General features: G+C 37.0%; 1 protein-coding gene across 1 annotated transcript in view; it reads right to left on the bottom strand.

Moving 5' to 3' along the window:
* CD2AP (CD2 associated protein) overlaps positions 1-14,474 on the bottom strand; it is a 146,960-nt gene that overhangs the window by 78,865 nt on the left and 53,621 nt on the right. Inside the window, exon 4 of the mRNA XM_074189995.1 lies at positions 7,138-7,154. Coding sequence (XP_074046096.1) covers positions 7,138-7,154 — 17 coding nt within the window. The remainder of the gene's footprint in view (positions 1-7,137; positions 7,155-14,474) is intronic.

Raw genomic sequence — 14,474 nt, 5'->3', positions numbered from 1 at the left:
TAGAGCATAGGCCCTGGAGTCAGAAGTACCTGATTTCAAATCCGACCTCAGACATTTAATAATTACTTAGCTGTGTGGCCTTGGGCAAGCCACTTAACCCCATTGCCTTGCAAAAACTAAAAACAAAGAGAATAGGACACAAAAAGACTAAAGGAGAGAGAAAACTATCAAATAATGAAAAGAGAAAATCTACAGGACAATTTCCTTTCATAGAAATATAATGACTCCTCCAGCAACCTCAACAATACATGAAGAGGTCTTACCATTGCCTAAACAAGTGAATTTCATAGTATTTCAAAATTTACTTCAGGTGATATTGACATTCAACTTCTTTATACATGATTTTTTTAGGAATGCTTCCCTTAAACAAATTAAGGCACGAATGACATACAAGGTCCATGTTTATTTTGACTCAGAAAATGGAAAAGGAAAATAACTGCCTCCAAGCACCATGTATGAATTGGTTAAGAAAGCTGATCTCTGCTCTTAATGGTTGCTTTGAATCAATCAAGATATAAGGTAGTCAAAATCTAGTCTAGAGATGAAATCCATGATGAGGAAAACTCCACAATATGAGGAAAACTCCACACTATGAGGAAAACTTAAAAGTGGTAATTGTTACATTATAATGTACTTTGTTTAAGCTATAGTCATCAATTCATTCCATCTTTTCTTTTTTTTAAAATATGTTTAAAGAGGATGAGGAAAGCTGGGTCTCCTTATCTCCCAAATGTGAGTACAGGATCTACTCAATTCAATCTGATCAGTATGGGAGCTCTGGTCTACTTGTTTCCAAAAGGAGTTGGTTCACCTTTCCTAGGGAAGCCTAGTGTCTGCGCTCCACTTCTACTGCTCCTTAGGGCTCACCATATCAATACCCTACAGAGATTTTAAATCAGATCAACCTACTGCAGATCATAATCCCTGTGTTTGAGCCATGCACCAACCTTAGCCTCCTTTGAAGAAGGGATAACAGGCATGTACCACCAAGCCATTTTTTATTTTACAGTATTGTGAATTTCAGAGACATAATTAAAATTTAGACATTATCTGAAGTCAAATACAGATAATATTTTCATCAATCATGATTTTAGATTAAGATCACCACAGCTACCAGAGCAGTAATCAACTGTTATGCAGGAAAGATCATCAGTTCGGTTCAATTAGTTGTATCTTCAAGACCCCCTCTGGGGTTTCCTGACAAAGACACTTAAGTGGTTCGCCATTTCCTTCCCCAGTTAATCTTACAGATGAAAAACTTAAGTAAATAGGATTAATAAAGTGACTTGTCTAGGGTCACACATCTACTAAGTGTTTGAGGTCATATTTGAACTCATGAAGATGAATTTTCCTGATTTCAAGTCTAGTACACCATCCATTGGGCAACATAGCTTCTCTATTATTATCATAGGTCTTTAATCATTTTGAAGAAAGTCATGTCCAATATTATCAGTCAATTCAGTAAATACTTAGGTGTTTCAAATAAGAACAGCATTGTACCAAGCAATAAAGATACAATTAAAAAAGAGACTTTCATTACATAAAAATTTTTAATTTCATAGACTAGTTGAACATGTACATTGGCAGGCTAAATAATAAAATGTAACATCAGAAAGGCTAAGCTCACAATACTATGAGACATTTGAGAGAAAGCATTTCAGCTGAAGTGTTTATGGAACATGAAGGAGATAATAACAAGTTGGGTCTTAAAGGAAAGGTAGTGTTTCAATCAGCTATTAGTAGAGGGAAGTCTGTTCCAGGCTATGTGAGCAAAGATGAGACAAAAACAGGCAACAAGAATAGTTCAGTTTGTTTGGAATGTCATACAATGAAGAGTAGTAGTAAAGTTAAGATCAGAAAAGTATACTCAAGTTTGTAGTCAGCTTTGAATGTCAGAATCAGGAATTTGTATGCAATACGCGAACTAAATAAGAGGTGAATGTTCAGTGGTGAACTACTGGAGCATTAAAGTAAAATGGTTGCACTCTATGAGAAGAACATGCACAAATATGAGAGGAAATGCAGAAGATAAAGCCAAAAAGGACATAGAAACTGACTCATGAAAAGAAGGGCAATAACAGGAAGGTTAAAAAGTCAAAAGTGCCTGTGAAGTTTTGAACCTGGGTTATTAAAAGGACTGTGGTGATACCAATATTAAAAAAAAAAGTCAGATAGAAAGGCAAGTTTTAGGGACAAATTCATTTGGATATGGAAAGTTTAGGGTAAGAGTGAAAATGAAACAGAGATATAGATTAGGCAACTGAACTATAGAATGAGAACTCAAGGTAAAAGTGAAAAGTGGAAATTGAAGAAATCATTCATATAAAGGCAATCATTAAAACCATAGAAAGGGATTAGACTACTACAGTAGATGAGAGATAAGAAAGGAAGGGATGGGGAGAGGAAAATGGAAAGAGGAAAAGGAAAAATTCATTAAGCACTAACTGGGAATATAAAAAACAAGCAAATAAAACAATCCCTGATCTCAAGAAGTTTATATTCTCTGGAAGGAGGAGAAAATATAAAGACATGAAGGAAAGACTAACTCTCCAGTAATGGAGTCCAAAATTCCTATGAGGAGAAAATGAGGTCATTGGTTGGACTAGAGGCATCATGGTTGGGAATAGATGACTAGGAAGTGAGGTAGAAAACTTGGGCAACAAAAAGTAGAAAGTTCATCTCTAGATGAACTCTAGAAGTCTGGAGTGGTTTCAGAAGAAGGTGAAAAAAAAGATGGCCTGAGGGAAGAACCCAAGGTTTGAAACTCAAAGAACCATAAAGATGAAATATCACCAAAGTCAAAGAACCAAGAGTTTCAAGAGAGGGAGCAGGAGTGGGCATATCAAGAGTTAAGTGGTAAATGGGTAAGAGAAGAAAAGGAAAATCAGGTGAAAGCTTCTTTATGACTGTTTCATCTGATAACACAGAGATACACTAGAAGTGTCTAAGGAGGCAAACAAGTGATAAAGAAATGTGGCTCTATGAAAATGAGTTTTCTCTTTACAGAAATTTAGTATTAACACTCTGAAGGAGAATGACAGACTGAAGAAGTAAGTCAAAAATTTACTGATAAATCCTGAACACATTTCTAAGAGCTAGTGGAGAAAACCTGGAGATGCATTAGATGTCATAAAAGATATGATATGGAGATGACATCAAGAAACAGATGAAGTTTAGCCAATGAAGAAAGAAGGAAAAGAGTACAAAAGATCACAAATTTTAAACCTAAAAAGTAAACTAGTCCAATTATTTTAAAGATGATAAAACTAATATCCAAAGGGAATGTACAACTTGATCAAGGTCACGAAAATGTTAATTGGCAGATCTGGGATTTGAACAGTCAAATGTTTTCACTCCAAATCCATTGTTCCTTCAACTGTACTTTGGCCTCAAGTAGGAGATGAGATAATCTCTTGAAAGTAAGGGTCTGAGAAGTTTAAGACAACAGCTACTATGGAGTGAAATACAAGAGAAAATTAATCAAAGACAGGCACCAAGCAGAGGGAAGTCCTAATTGAGGGAAAAGAACATATACTCAAACTGATTTAGTGAGAATAATTCAATAATTTCCTCTTATCACAGATTTAGAAATGAAAGGATCTTCTGAGGTCATCTAATCCAAAAGTCCCCATATTAAAGATTAGAAAACAAAAATATGAGACTTAAATTTGCTCAAGGGTACAAAAACAGTGCCAGAAATTTATTCAAACTCAGACCATCTGACTTTAAACCCATAAGTAGTCTCAAATATACTACACATAGAGAGGAAATAAGGAGCCAAAAGAATAGGGGAGGTCAAGAACAGATTTAGGATGAAAACAAAAATAGGGGAGATGAAAATATACAAGTCTGCAGTCAGAAGGAATTTCAAAGTTCAAGATCTTGAAAGGAGAAAAGCTCCCAGTGATGTTGAATGCTAAAATATGATCATGAAATCATGAAATGCTGACTGGGTCAGCTACAAATTTATTTTACATAAGCTCAACTGAACCAATTAACTCATCATACCAACTTACCAAAAATGGCTCTTCCTATCATCTTTACTCAAAAACTCCATAGTTCCCCCCACACACAACTTCCTGCATTCTCAGATGAAAACCTTGTCTCATATCACTGAAAAAAATGCCACTCCTCCCTCCTCTCCCCACCACCTCATCTTATATCAATCAGATGCCTTCTGACACTATTTCCTTCAGACCCCTTGTCTCACATAAATAGACTGCCTTATCATCCCCATTCTCTTACTTTTCCTTCAATCTCTGTTTACTGGCTGTTTCCAGACTGCCAGCAAACAAATAATGCCTGTCTCATCCTCAAAAAACCTTCACTGGATCAATTCAATTACACTTTTTATTGTCTCATTTCTCTCCTTTTTATGGTTAAATTTCCTGAGAAGGCTAACTACCAACAGGTGTCACCAAATCTTTCCCTCTTCCTCTTTTCTTTACTTTCAACAGTCTGGCTTCCAAACCATAGAACTGAAATTGCTCTCTTCAAACTTAGTAAAGAATTCTTATTTGTCAAAGACTTTTTTGAATCTTTATACTCCTCTTTCCTTTTTGGGTTTTTTTTTAGAATTTATTTATGTAAGGCAATGGGGTTAAATGACTTGTCCAAGGTCACACAAGGTAATTATTATGTATCTGAGGTCAAACTTGAACTCAGGTCCTCCTGACTCCAGGTCTGGTGCTCTATCCACTGCACCACCTAGCTTTCCCTGATCATCTGGCTTTTAAATTATTCCATAACTTTCATTACTGGATTATTGTAAAAGTTTGCTGGTTGGTATACCTGTCTTTCCCCATTCCAGTCCATCCTCCACTAAATTGTTAAAGCATTCTTAATTAAAGCTCAGGTAGATTTATTTCACTTTTTTCTCTTTAATAAACTACAATGAATCCCTATTACCTCCATGATCAAATATAAAATCCTGTTTGATTTCCAGGGCCTTCATAACTTGCTTCCCTTAGCCTTTTCAATATTCTTTTACTTTACACATCCTACATGTTCTAAGACCCAGTGACACAGGTCTCCTTGCTATTTCTAGAACACAATATGCATTGTTCCAACATAAAGTTTATTTTCACTGACTGGCCCCATGCTTAGATCTGCTTTATTTCCAACTCCTGGAATTATTTCAATTTCTAATTAAAATTTCATCTTTAATTGGGAAGCCTTTCTCAATTTCCCTTAATTCTAGTCCCTTCTGTTCCCTTTGTTGATTATTTCCAACTTTTTTTGTATATAATTGTTTGTATTAAGTTTGCATATTATCCTACCCATTAGAATGAACAAAGATTCCCTTTTTACTATTTTTTTTCCTACTCTCTGAGCTTGACATAAATATTTATTGGCTGACTACTTTGGCTGATGGGTAAATGTAAATTAAGCATACCAAACTATAAAGAGATGAGTTTTAAGCAACTACTGTGTGTTCTGTACTCACACGTACATTCTAACAAGAGAGAAAAGATGTTAGAAATCAAGTCAAGAACCATTTACTAAGCATCTTCTAAGTTCCAGTGACTGTTTAATAAACCCTGAGGATACAAAAAAAAAAAGGTTTAAAAAAACCAAAAAACAATCATCTCTCAAGGCACTCAATCTAGTAGAGGGAGACAACATTCAACCAACTCTATGCCAACATACTGGATAAATTAAAATATCCACAAAAGAAGAAGACTTTAAAGTAGATCAAGAAAAGATTCCTGCAGAAGTGGGGTTTTAGCTTGGAATTAAAGTTAGATGTTTAAAGTTTAAATTAAAGTTAAAGTCAGGGAATAATGATAGGGATAAAAAGATAAAAACATCAAGGAAAAGTTACAAAAGATACACAAGAGTCATAAAGATATTAGCTGGCAATATAATAATATACTTGGAAAATCCTAGGACTTTTAAGAATAGCTGCATCAGGGCAGCAAGTGTGGCTCAGTGGATGACCTTGAGCAAGTCCACTTAACCCCACTGCTTTGCAAAAACCAAAAAATGAAAGAATAGCTGCAGCAAAATTTCAGGCTACAAAAGAAAAGCAAACAGTATTATGCTAATACAATATAACATAGCAATCTTACAAAGTTAATTTATACTATTAATACTATACCAATAACATGCTATGAAAAAGACTATTTTATAAAACTCAATAAAATAAATGCAAACTCATTTGGAGAAACAAAAGATCTAGGGAAATGATGGGGACGGGGGGGGGGTCAAAAGAAGAGCACTTCCAGCTTCAAACAATAGTTATCAAAATTATTTGGTACTGGTTAAAAAACAGACAAGTAATTCAATGGAACAGATTAGTCAAGGTTTCAGATTTTTCAGATAAGGATTTGATACATACATACACACACACACACACACACACACACACACATATATAATCAAAAATTAGTAACTCTGGTGGAAAGGATGTCAAGCCCTTTTCAGTGTCGCTTTCCACCTCTGATGTCCATCTGAGTCACCTAACTCTCACTCGTAGCTCCAAGAAGTTGGAGTATGCACAGTGGCTGCACCCTGGTAAACTGTTTCAGGAAGTGGGTTAAACCAGATTAACAGTAATCAAGGGGAACTCAAAGCCTTCCGTGAGTTGGGGTCAAGAAGGGGTAAGGATCTACTTTAAGCATGGGAAGACTTCCATTAGTGGAATGGGTAGATGAGAACAATTTGTTCCAAAGGTCATGAAGACAGGTGAAGCAGGCACTGTTGAGTGTCTAGAGCATGATAAGACATTGAAGATGTCAATGCCATTTACCTCATCCAAAGTCATCTCCAGTTATTTTGATACTGCCTTGCCATTGACTTTGGACCAGAGTGAAACCAATAACTTCGTGCAACCCTGCCTCACTTAAATACAATTTCCTCATGAATCAAAAGACATCACACATACCACATTCCCCTTCCTATCTCAAAGTCCTGTGGGTACAGGTAAGAGATGAAGCAGCAGGGGGCTATATACTGAGAGCTGTAATCACAATACTGTATACAGGTGACTCGGGCATAGGTTTTCTCCTCACTGGAAGCAGCAGTGGAATTCAGCAGTCCCCTGGGTGTCTGAACAGTACACCACCTGGTTTGAGGAAGGGGTTAGAAATGGTACCCTTGAAAAAGTGTCTGCTTATCCAACCCTGACCTGATTACCATGGGAGGTGAGGGTTCTGTTGAAACACAAAAAAATATGAAAACTTCTTCACAGAAGATTCCATTCAGTATTGGTGCATGGAATGTGTGTACAGTCATAGACAACACAAGATCAAATAGACTTGAAAGATGAACAATTCTTTTTCCAAGATAACTAAGCAGGTATTATATCAAAAGAGCAGACATGAGTGAAACAAGGCTAGCAAATGAAGGTCAGCTTACTTAAGTCAGAGCAGGATACACATTTTTTCTATAGAAGCCACAGGGAATGAGAACACCATGAAGCTGGAATAAGTCTTGCAATCAAAACTAATCTAATCAAGTTTATGTCTAACAAAAAAAAATGAAAGACACGCTCAAGACAATGAGATTGACACTTGTAGAAAACCACCATGCCACCATCATCAGTACCTATACTGCCCTCATTAAGAACACTCATGATGGGGGCAACTAGGTGGCATAATGGATAAAGCACTGGCTCTAGAGTTAGGAGTACCTGAGTTCAAATCCGGCCTCAGACACTTAATAATAACCTAGCTGTGTGGCCTTGGGCAAGTGATTTAATGCCTTGCTAAAACCTTTAAAAAAAAAAAAAGAATGCTCATGAGGGATAAGGTCAAAGGCGGAGCTAAGATGGCAACAAGAACGTATGGTGTCTTAGGCACTCTCACATAAATCTTCAAAACTAAGGACTCCAACTAAATTTTCAAGAGACAGAACCCACAGATGGACACAGTGAGGCAGTTCTCCTACTCAAGGTAACCTGGAAAAGAGCAGAAAGGCTCTGCTCCTGGGGGTTGGAGGGGTGGTCTGCCAGAGTGAAAGAACTTCAGTCTCCTAGAAGCAGCCCCAGGGCATTGGAAACCAAGGCTCACAGCAGCGGGGGAGTTTCCTGATCTATACCGTGGGGAGCACTGGGCACAAATTGAGGGAACATGGTGGGGGAGGGGGGTCCTCTGCCAGAGCAAGCACATGAAGCCCAGCCCTCAGGGCACACAGCCAGCAGCATGGCCACCACAGCCCAGATCCAGGAAACAGAAGCAGGCAGAGCCAGTAAGCAGGAGCCCCCAGGGCATGAGCCCACTGAACCTAGGGAGGGGAGTGAAGAGAGACTGCAGAGGTCTGCCCCTGGAACAGGACTCTGGGGCTCTGACCACATTCAGATCCTGATCCCAGTCTAGGCACCTCCATAGAACAGCCCTCCTCTACCTCAGCCCCGTGGCAAAGTGGGGAGCATATGGTCATTCACAGACCAGGAGGGAGGACAGAGTCTCACACACTGAAATATTTGTGGGAGTGTCCCAAAAGCTCAGGAAAGACCCCCTAAACAGGCTCAGGCTGGGAAAATGAGCAAGCAGAGAAACAAGAGGAACACCATTGAGAAATATTTTGCATATGAGCCCAAGAAGGATCAAAACACTAGATCTGAAGACAAAGAAGCACAAGTTCCTGCATCTAAAGACTCCAAGAAAAAAACAGAAATTGGGCTCAGGCTATGACAGAGCTCAAAAAAGACTTTGAAAATCAAATGAAGGAGTTAAAAGAAAAGAGAGAGATTCAGGGAAAACATGATAATGAAGTCAGCAGCTTAGTCAAGGAAATCCAAAAAAATGCTGAAGAAAATAGCATGCCAAAAACCAGCTTAGGTCAAATGGATAAAACAGTTCAAAAAGTTGAGGAGAAGAATGCTTTAAAAAGCAAAATTAGCCAGATGGAAAAAGAGATAAGAAAACTCTCTGAGGAGAATAAATCCTTCAGACAAAGAATAGAATTCAGGGAGACTGATGAATTTACCAGAAATCAGAAATCAATATTTCAAAACCAAAAAAAAAAAAAAGAAAAATTAGAAGAAAATGTGAAATATCACATTGAAAAAGCAACTGATATGGAAAACAGACTTAGGAAAGATAATTTTAAAATTACTGGAATACCTGAAAGTCATGATCAGGAAAAGAGCCTTGACATCATTTTCAAAGAAGTACTACAGGAAAATTGACTTGATATTCTAGAAGCAGAGGGCAAAATAGAAATGGAGAGAATCCACCGATCCCCCAGAGAAAGAGATCCCAAAAAGCCAACGTCCAGGAATATTATAGCCAAGTTCCAGAACTCCTAAGTCAAAGAGAAAATATTACAAGCAGCCAGAAGGACACAATTCAAATATCATGGAGCTGCAGTCAGGATTACACAGGACTTAGCAGCAACTGCATTAAAAGTTCGTAGGGCTTGGAATGTAATATAGTGGAAGGCAAAAGAGCTTAGAATGCAACTGAGAATCAACTACCCAGCAAGGCTGAATGTCCTCTTCCAGGGAAAAAGATGGACTTTCAATGAACCAGGGGAATTTCAAATGTACCTGTTAGAATGGCCAGAGCTGAACAGAAGGTTTGATCTTCAGATACAGTACTCAGGAGAAGCATGGAGATTGGAGAAGGGGAAAATATGAGGGACTTGATGATGAACTGCATGTATTCCTGCATAGAAAAATGACACTGATAATACTCATATGAACCTTCTCAGTTAATAGAGCAGGTAGAAGAAGCTTTTATAGTTGAAGCACAGGAGAAAGCTGAATTTGAAGATGAAATATGGTGTAAAAATGGAGTCAATAGAAAAAAAGGGAAATGTAATGGGAGAAAGAAATAAGATTTTTCTTTATTATAATGAGCTATTTCAATGATATGGAAGGGGGGAAGGCAAGGGGGAATGAGGGAATCTTCGCTCTCATCAGAGGTGGCTAGAAGAGGAAACAACATATATTCTCAATGGGGTATAGGCATCTGGAGTAAGAAGGAGGGGGAGGAGAGGGGGAAGGGGGGTGATGTGAGTGATGCAGGAGAGGATGGACCATGGAGGTAGAGTGGTCAGATATAACACATTTTCTTTTTTACTTCTTGCAAGGAGCTGGGATTGGAAGGCCTGTCTGGGACCATAGGGCCAGGTGGATGCTGGGGTCTAAGGGGTGGTATGGGGGCTCGGGGCCTCTTGGCCCCAGAGCCGGGGATCTGTCTGCTGTGCCACTCATCTATCCTATAGCTAAAGTCAGAGTGAAAGGAGAGAGATGCAATCAGCAATGAAAATGGTAGAAAAATATGGAAGTAACTTTTGCAATGGACTTATCATAAAGAATGTGATCCACCCATGACAGAGTTGTTGGTGTTGGAACAAAGACTCAAGCACATTTATTATTATTATTATTATTATTATTATTATTATTATTATTATTATTTGGGGGTGGTGCAGGGCAAATGGGGTTGGGTGGCCTGCCTGGGGCTGCATAGCAGGGTGATCATTGGGTATCTGGGGCTGGATTTGGACCCGGTTTCTCCTGGCTCAAGGGCCAATGCTCTGTCCACCACCCAGCCAACCCCTATTATTACCATTTTATTTTATTTTGGGTCTTTTTTTCTCTTTTTTTTAGTTTTTGCAGGGCAGTGGGGTTGGGGTGGCTTGCATGTCACATGGCTGGGTGATTGTTGGGTGTACAGAGCTGGATGTGGGCTCAAGTGCTCATGGCTCCAGGGCTGGTGCTCCATCCATTGCACCACCTGGCCATACCTACAATTATTACTATTTTTTTAATTTTAATTTTTTCTCTCCCCTTTACTTTATTCGCTCAAATGAGTCTATAGTTTTTTTTGGCGGGAGGTTATTTTGTTCACTCTTAAACAAGAATATTTTATTAATGTATAAAAAACATTTGTACAAAATGAGAATAAATATCAAATTTAAAAAGAAAAAACAATGCTCATGAGATTAAAATAATTTTTAATAAGACCTAAAAACCCATATCATGAATGTACCAAAATATGACAAGCTTATAATTCTGGGTGACTTTAATGCTAAAGTAGGCTCAGACTACCAGACATGGAAGGGAGTCCTTGGGAGGAATGGAGTTGGAAATAGCAACAGATATGGTCACCTACTACTGATGACTTGTGCATCTCATAACCTTCCCATCAGAAACACTGTCTTCCATTTAAACACAACAAAACTTCCTGGATGTACTCTTGCAGCAAACATGGCATCTATTAAAATATGTGACTATGACAAAGGCATTGTATGGTGAAGAGTGTTGGACTGGTCTGTCACAGAATCATCCTCTCCAAACTCAATATTCACATTCAATGAAAGCAGCAGCCTAAAATAAGGTGACTACCAGAAGAATTAATGTCAAGAAATTAGAGTGTCTCTCTGAGCAATTTTTTGCTCATTTTGAGGGAAAGTTGAACCAACATCACAATTGGCAACAGTGGAACAGAAACAGTAGTGGGTAGTTTTCAGAGACTTAGACAAGGCCAGCAAGATGCTTGCCAAAGTCCTCAATAGATTGAGCCTTCACTTGGAAGATAGTCACCCATCAGAGAGCCAGTATGGCTTCAGAAAGGGTCAAGAAAGTTTGCTGCCCCACAACTCCAGAAAAATGCCAGGAACAGAACAGAAATTTGTAAATTTGATTCAGACTTTGATAATATCATCCATAAGGGCTTATGGAAAATTATGTCAAAATTCGGTTGCCCAGAGCACCTCATAGTTATCGTACAACATGGCAGGCTCTGCCTCAATTTCTTTTATTGTAGATGGGACAATTTTAATCCTAATGCAACCAACTTATAGGGAGCACACATATATGCATATGAATGTGGGTAAATGGATGCAGGTGAGTGTGTATACCAATAGTAAATATGTACACACCCAATGGGATAGCATCCAAATTCTTAGAGAAGAAGTTGAAAGAGCTACAGAAAGACATAGACAGCAAAACTCTACTAGTGGGAGACCTCAACCTCCTGCTCTCAGATTTAGATAAATAGAATCATAAAATAAACAAGAAGGAAGTTAAGGAGGTAAAGAGATTGTAAGAAAACCTAGATATGATAGAACTATGGAGGAAACTGAATGGGGATAGAAAGGAATATACTTGTTTTCTCAGAGTACATTGCACTTAGACAAAAACTGATCATGTACTAGGACATAAAAATCTATTGATCAATTGAAAAAAGGGAGAAATAGTGAATACATTGTTCTCAGATCATAATGCAATAAAAATCATATGCAATACTGGGCCAGGGAGATACAAACCCAGAACTAATTGGAAACTAAATAACCTCATTTTAAAGAATGAATAGATCAAGCAACAAATTATAGAAAGAATTATTTTATCCTAGATAATAACAATAATTATACAACATACCAAAACATATGGGATATACTCAAGGCAGCTGCCAGGGTATACATTATATATCATTAAATGCTTACATGAATATATTAGAGAAAGAAGAAATCAATGAACTAAATATGTAACTAAAAAAATGAGAGAAAGAACAAATTAAAAACCCCCAATACCAAATTAGAAATTCTAAAAGTTAAAGGAGAAATTAATAAAATCAAAAGCAAGAAAACTATGGAACTAATAAATAAAACCAAGAGCTGGTTTTATGAAAAAGCCAATAAAATTGATAGACCTCGGGGTCAATCTGATTTAAAAAAAGAAGGAAGAAAACCAAATTGCTAGTATCATAAATGAAAAAGGTGAGCTCACCATGAAAGAGGAAGAAATTAAAATAATAATTTGGAATTATTTTGTCCAACTCTATGCCAATAAACAAACTTGACAATCTAAGTGAAATGGACTAATATTTACAAAAATATAAATTGCCCAGATTAAATGAAGAGGAAATTAAAAACTTAAATAACCCTATCGTAGAAAAAGAAATTCAACAAGCCATTATTGAACTCCCTAAGAAAAAGTCTCCAGGGCCAGAGGATTCAAAAGTGAATTCTACCAAACATATAAGGAACAATTGGTTCCAATTCTATATAAACTCTTTGGAAAAATAGCTGAAGATGGAACTCTGCCTAACTCTTTCTATGACACCAATATGGTGCTGATACCTAAAGCAAGAAGAGTTAAAATAGAGAAAGAAAATTATAGACCTATCTCCCTGATGAATATAGATGCAAAAAAATCTCAAATAAAATCTTAGCAAAATGATTACAACAAGTTATCACTAGGACAATACATTATGATCAAGTAGAATTTATCCCAGGAATGCAGGGCTGGTTCAATATTAAGAAAACTTTTAGTATAATTAATTATATCAATAACATACCTATCAGAAATCATATGATCATATCAATAGAGGCTGAAAAAGCTTTTAATAAAATATAGCACCCATTCCTACTAAAAACACTAGAGAGTGTAGGAATAAATGGTTCATTCCTTAGAATAATAAGCAGTATCTATATGAAACCATCAACAAGCATTATATGCAATGCAGATAAGCTAGAAGCATTCCCAATAAGATCAGGGGTGAAACATTATCACCACTACTATTCAATATCATTTCAGAAATGTTAGCCCCAGCAATAAGAGAAGAAAAAGAAATTGAAGGAATTAGAATAGGGAAGAAGGAGACAAACTCTTACTCTTTGCAGATGACATGATGGTATACCTAGAAAATCCCAAAAAATCATCTGAAAAACTACTAGAAATAATTAGCAACTTTAGCAAAATAGTAGGATATAAAATAAACCCTCATAAATCCTCAACATTTCTATATATGACTAGTAAGACACAGCAGAAAGAGCTAGAAACCTGCCAAGGCAGACTCAAGAACTTTTTGAAAACAATTACAAAACTCTCCTCACACAAATAAAATCAGATTTAAATACCCAGGAAAACATCAACTGTTATAGGGCAGCTAGGTGGCATAGTGGATAAAGCACTGGCCTTGGAGTCAGGAGTACCTGGGTTCAAATACAGTCTCAGATACTTAATAATTACCTAGCTGTGTGGCCTTGGGCAAGCCACTTAACCCCGTTTGCCTTGCAAAAGAAAAAAAAAAACTAAAAAAAATATCAACTGTTCATGAATAGGTTGAGCTAATATAATAAAAATGACAAATTTACCACAACTAAACTACCTGGTTTAGCACACTACCAATCAAAATTCCAAAAGATTACTTTAATGAGTTAGAAAAAAGTTGTAAGTAAATTTATATGGAGAAATAAAGTCAAGAATTTCCAGAGATTCAATGAAAAAAAGTACAAAAGGAGGTGGCTTAGCCTTACCAGATCTAAAATTATATAATAAAGCATCAGTCATCAAAACTATCTGGTATTGGCTAAGAAATACAGTCGTGGATCAGTGGAATAGACTAGGTGCAATAGCAGGAAATGATTATAGTAATCTGCTGTTTGTTAAACCCAAAGAATCCAGTTATTGCGATAAAAACTCTCTCTTTGATAAAAAAAAAACTGTTGGGAAAATTGGAAGTTAGTAATAGAATAAACTTAGATTAGAACAACACCTCATACCCTATACCAAGATAAAA

The sequence above is a fragment of the Macrotis lagotis genome, chromosome 5 (genome assembly GCF_037893015.1).
Source record: "Macrotis lagotis isolate mMagLag1 chromosome 5, bilby.v1.9.chrom.fasta, whole genome shotgun sequence".
Taxonomy (NCBI): Eukaryota; Metazoa; Chordata; class Mammalia; order Peramelemorphia; family Peramelidae; genus Macrotis; species Macrotis lagotis.
The sequence above is the reverse complement of the archived record's forward strand: the minus strand, read 5'-3'. Positions and strand labels throughout refer to the sequence as shown.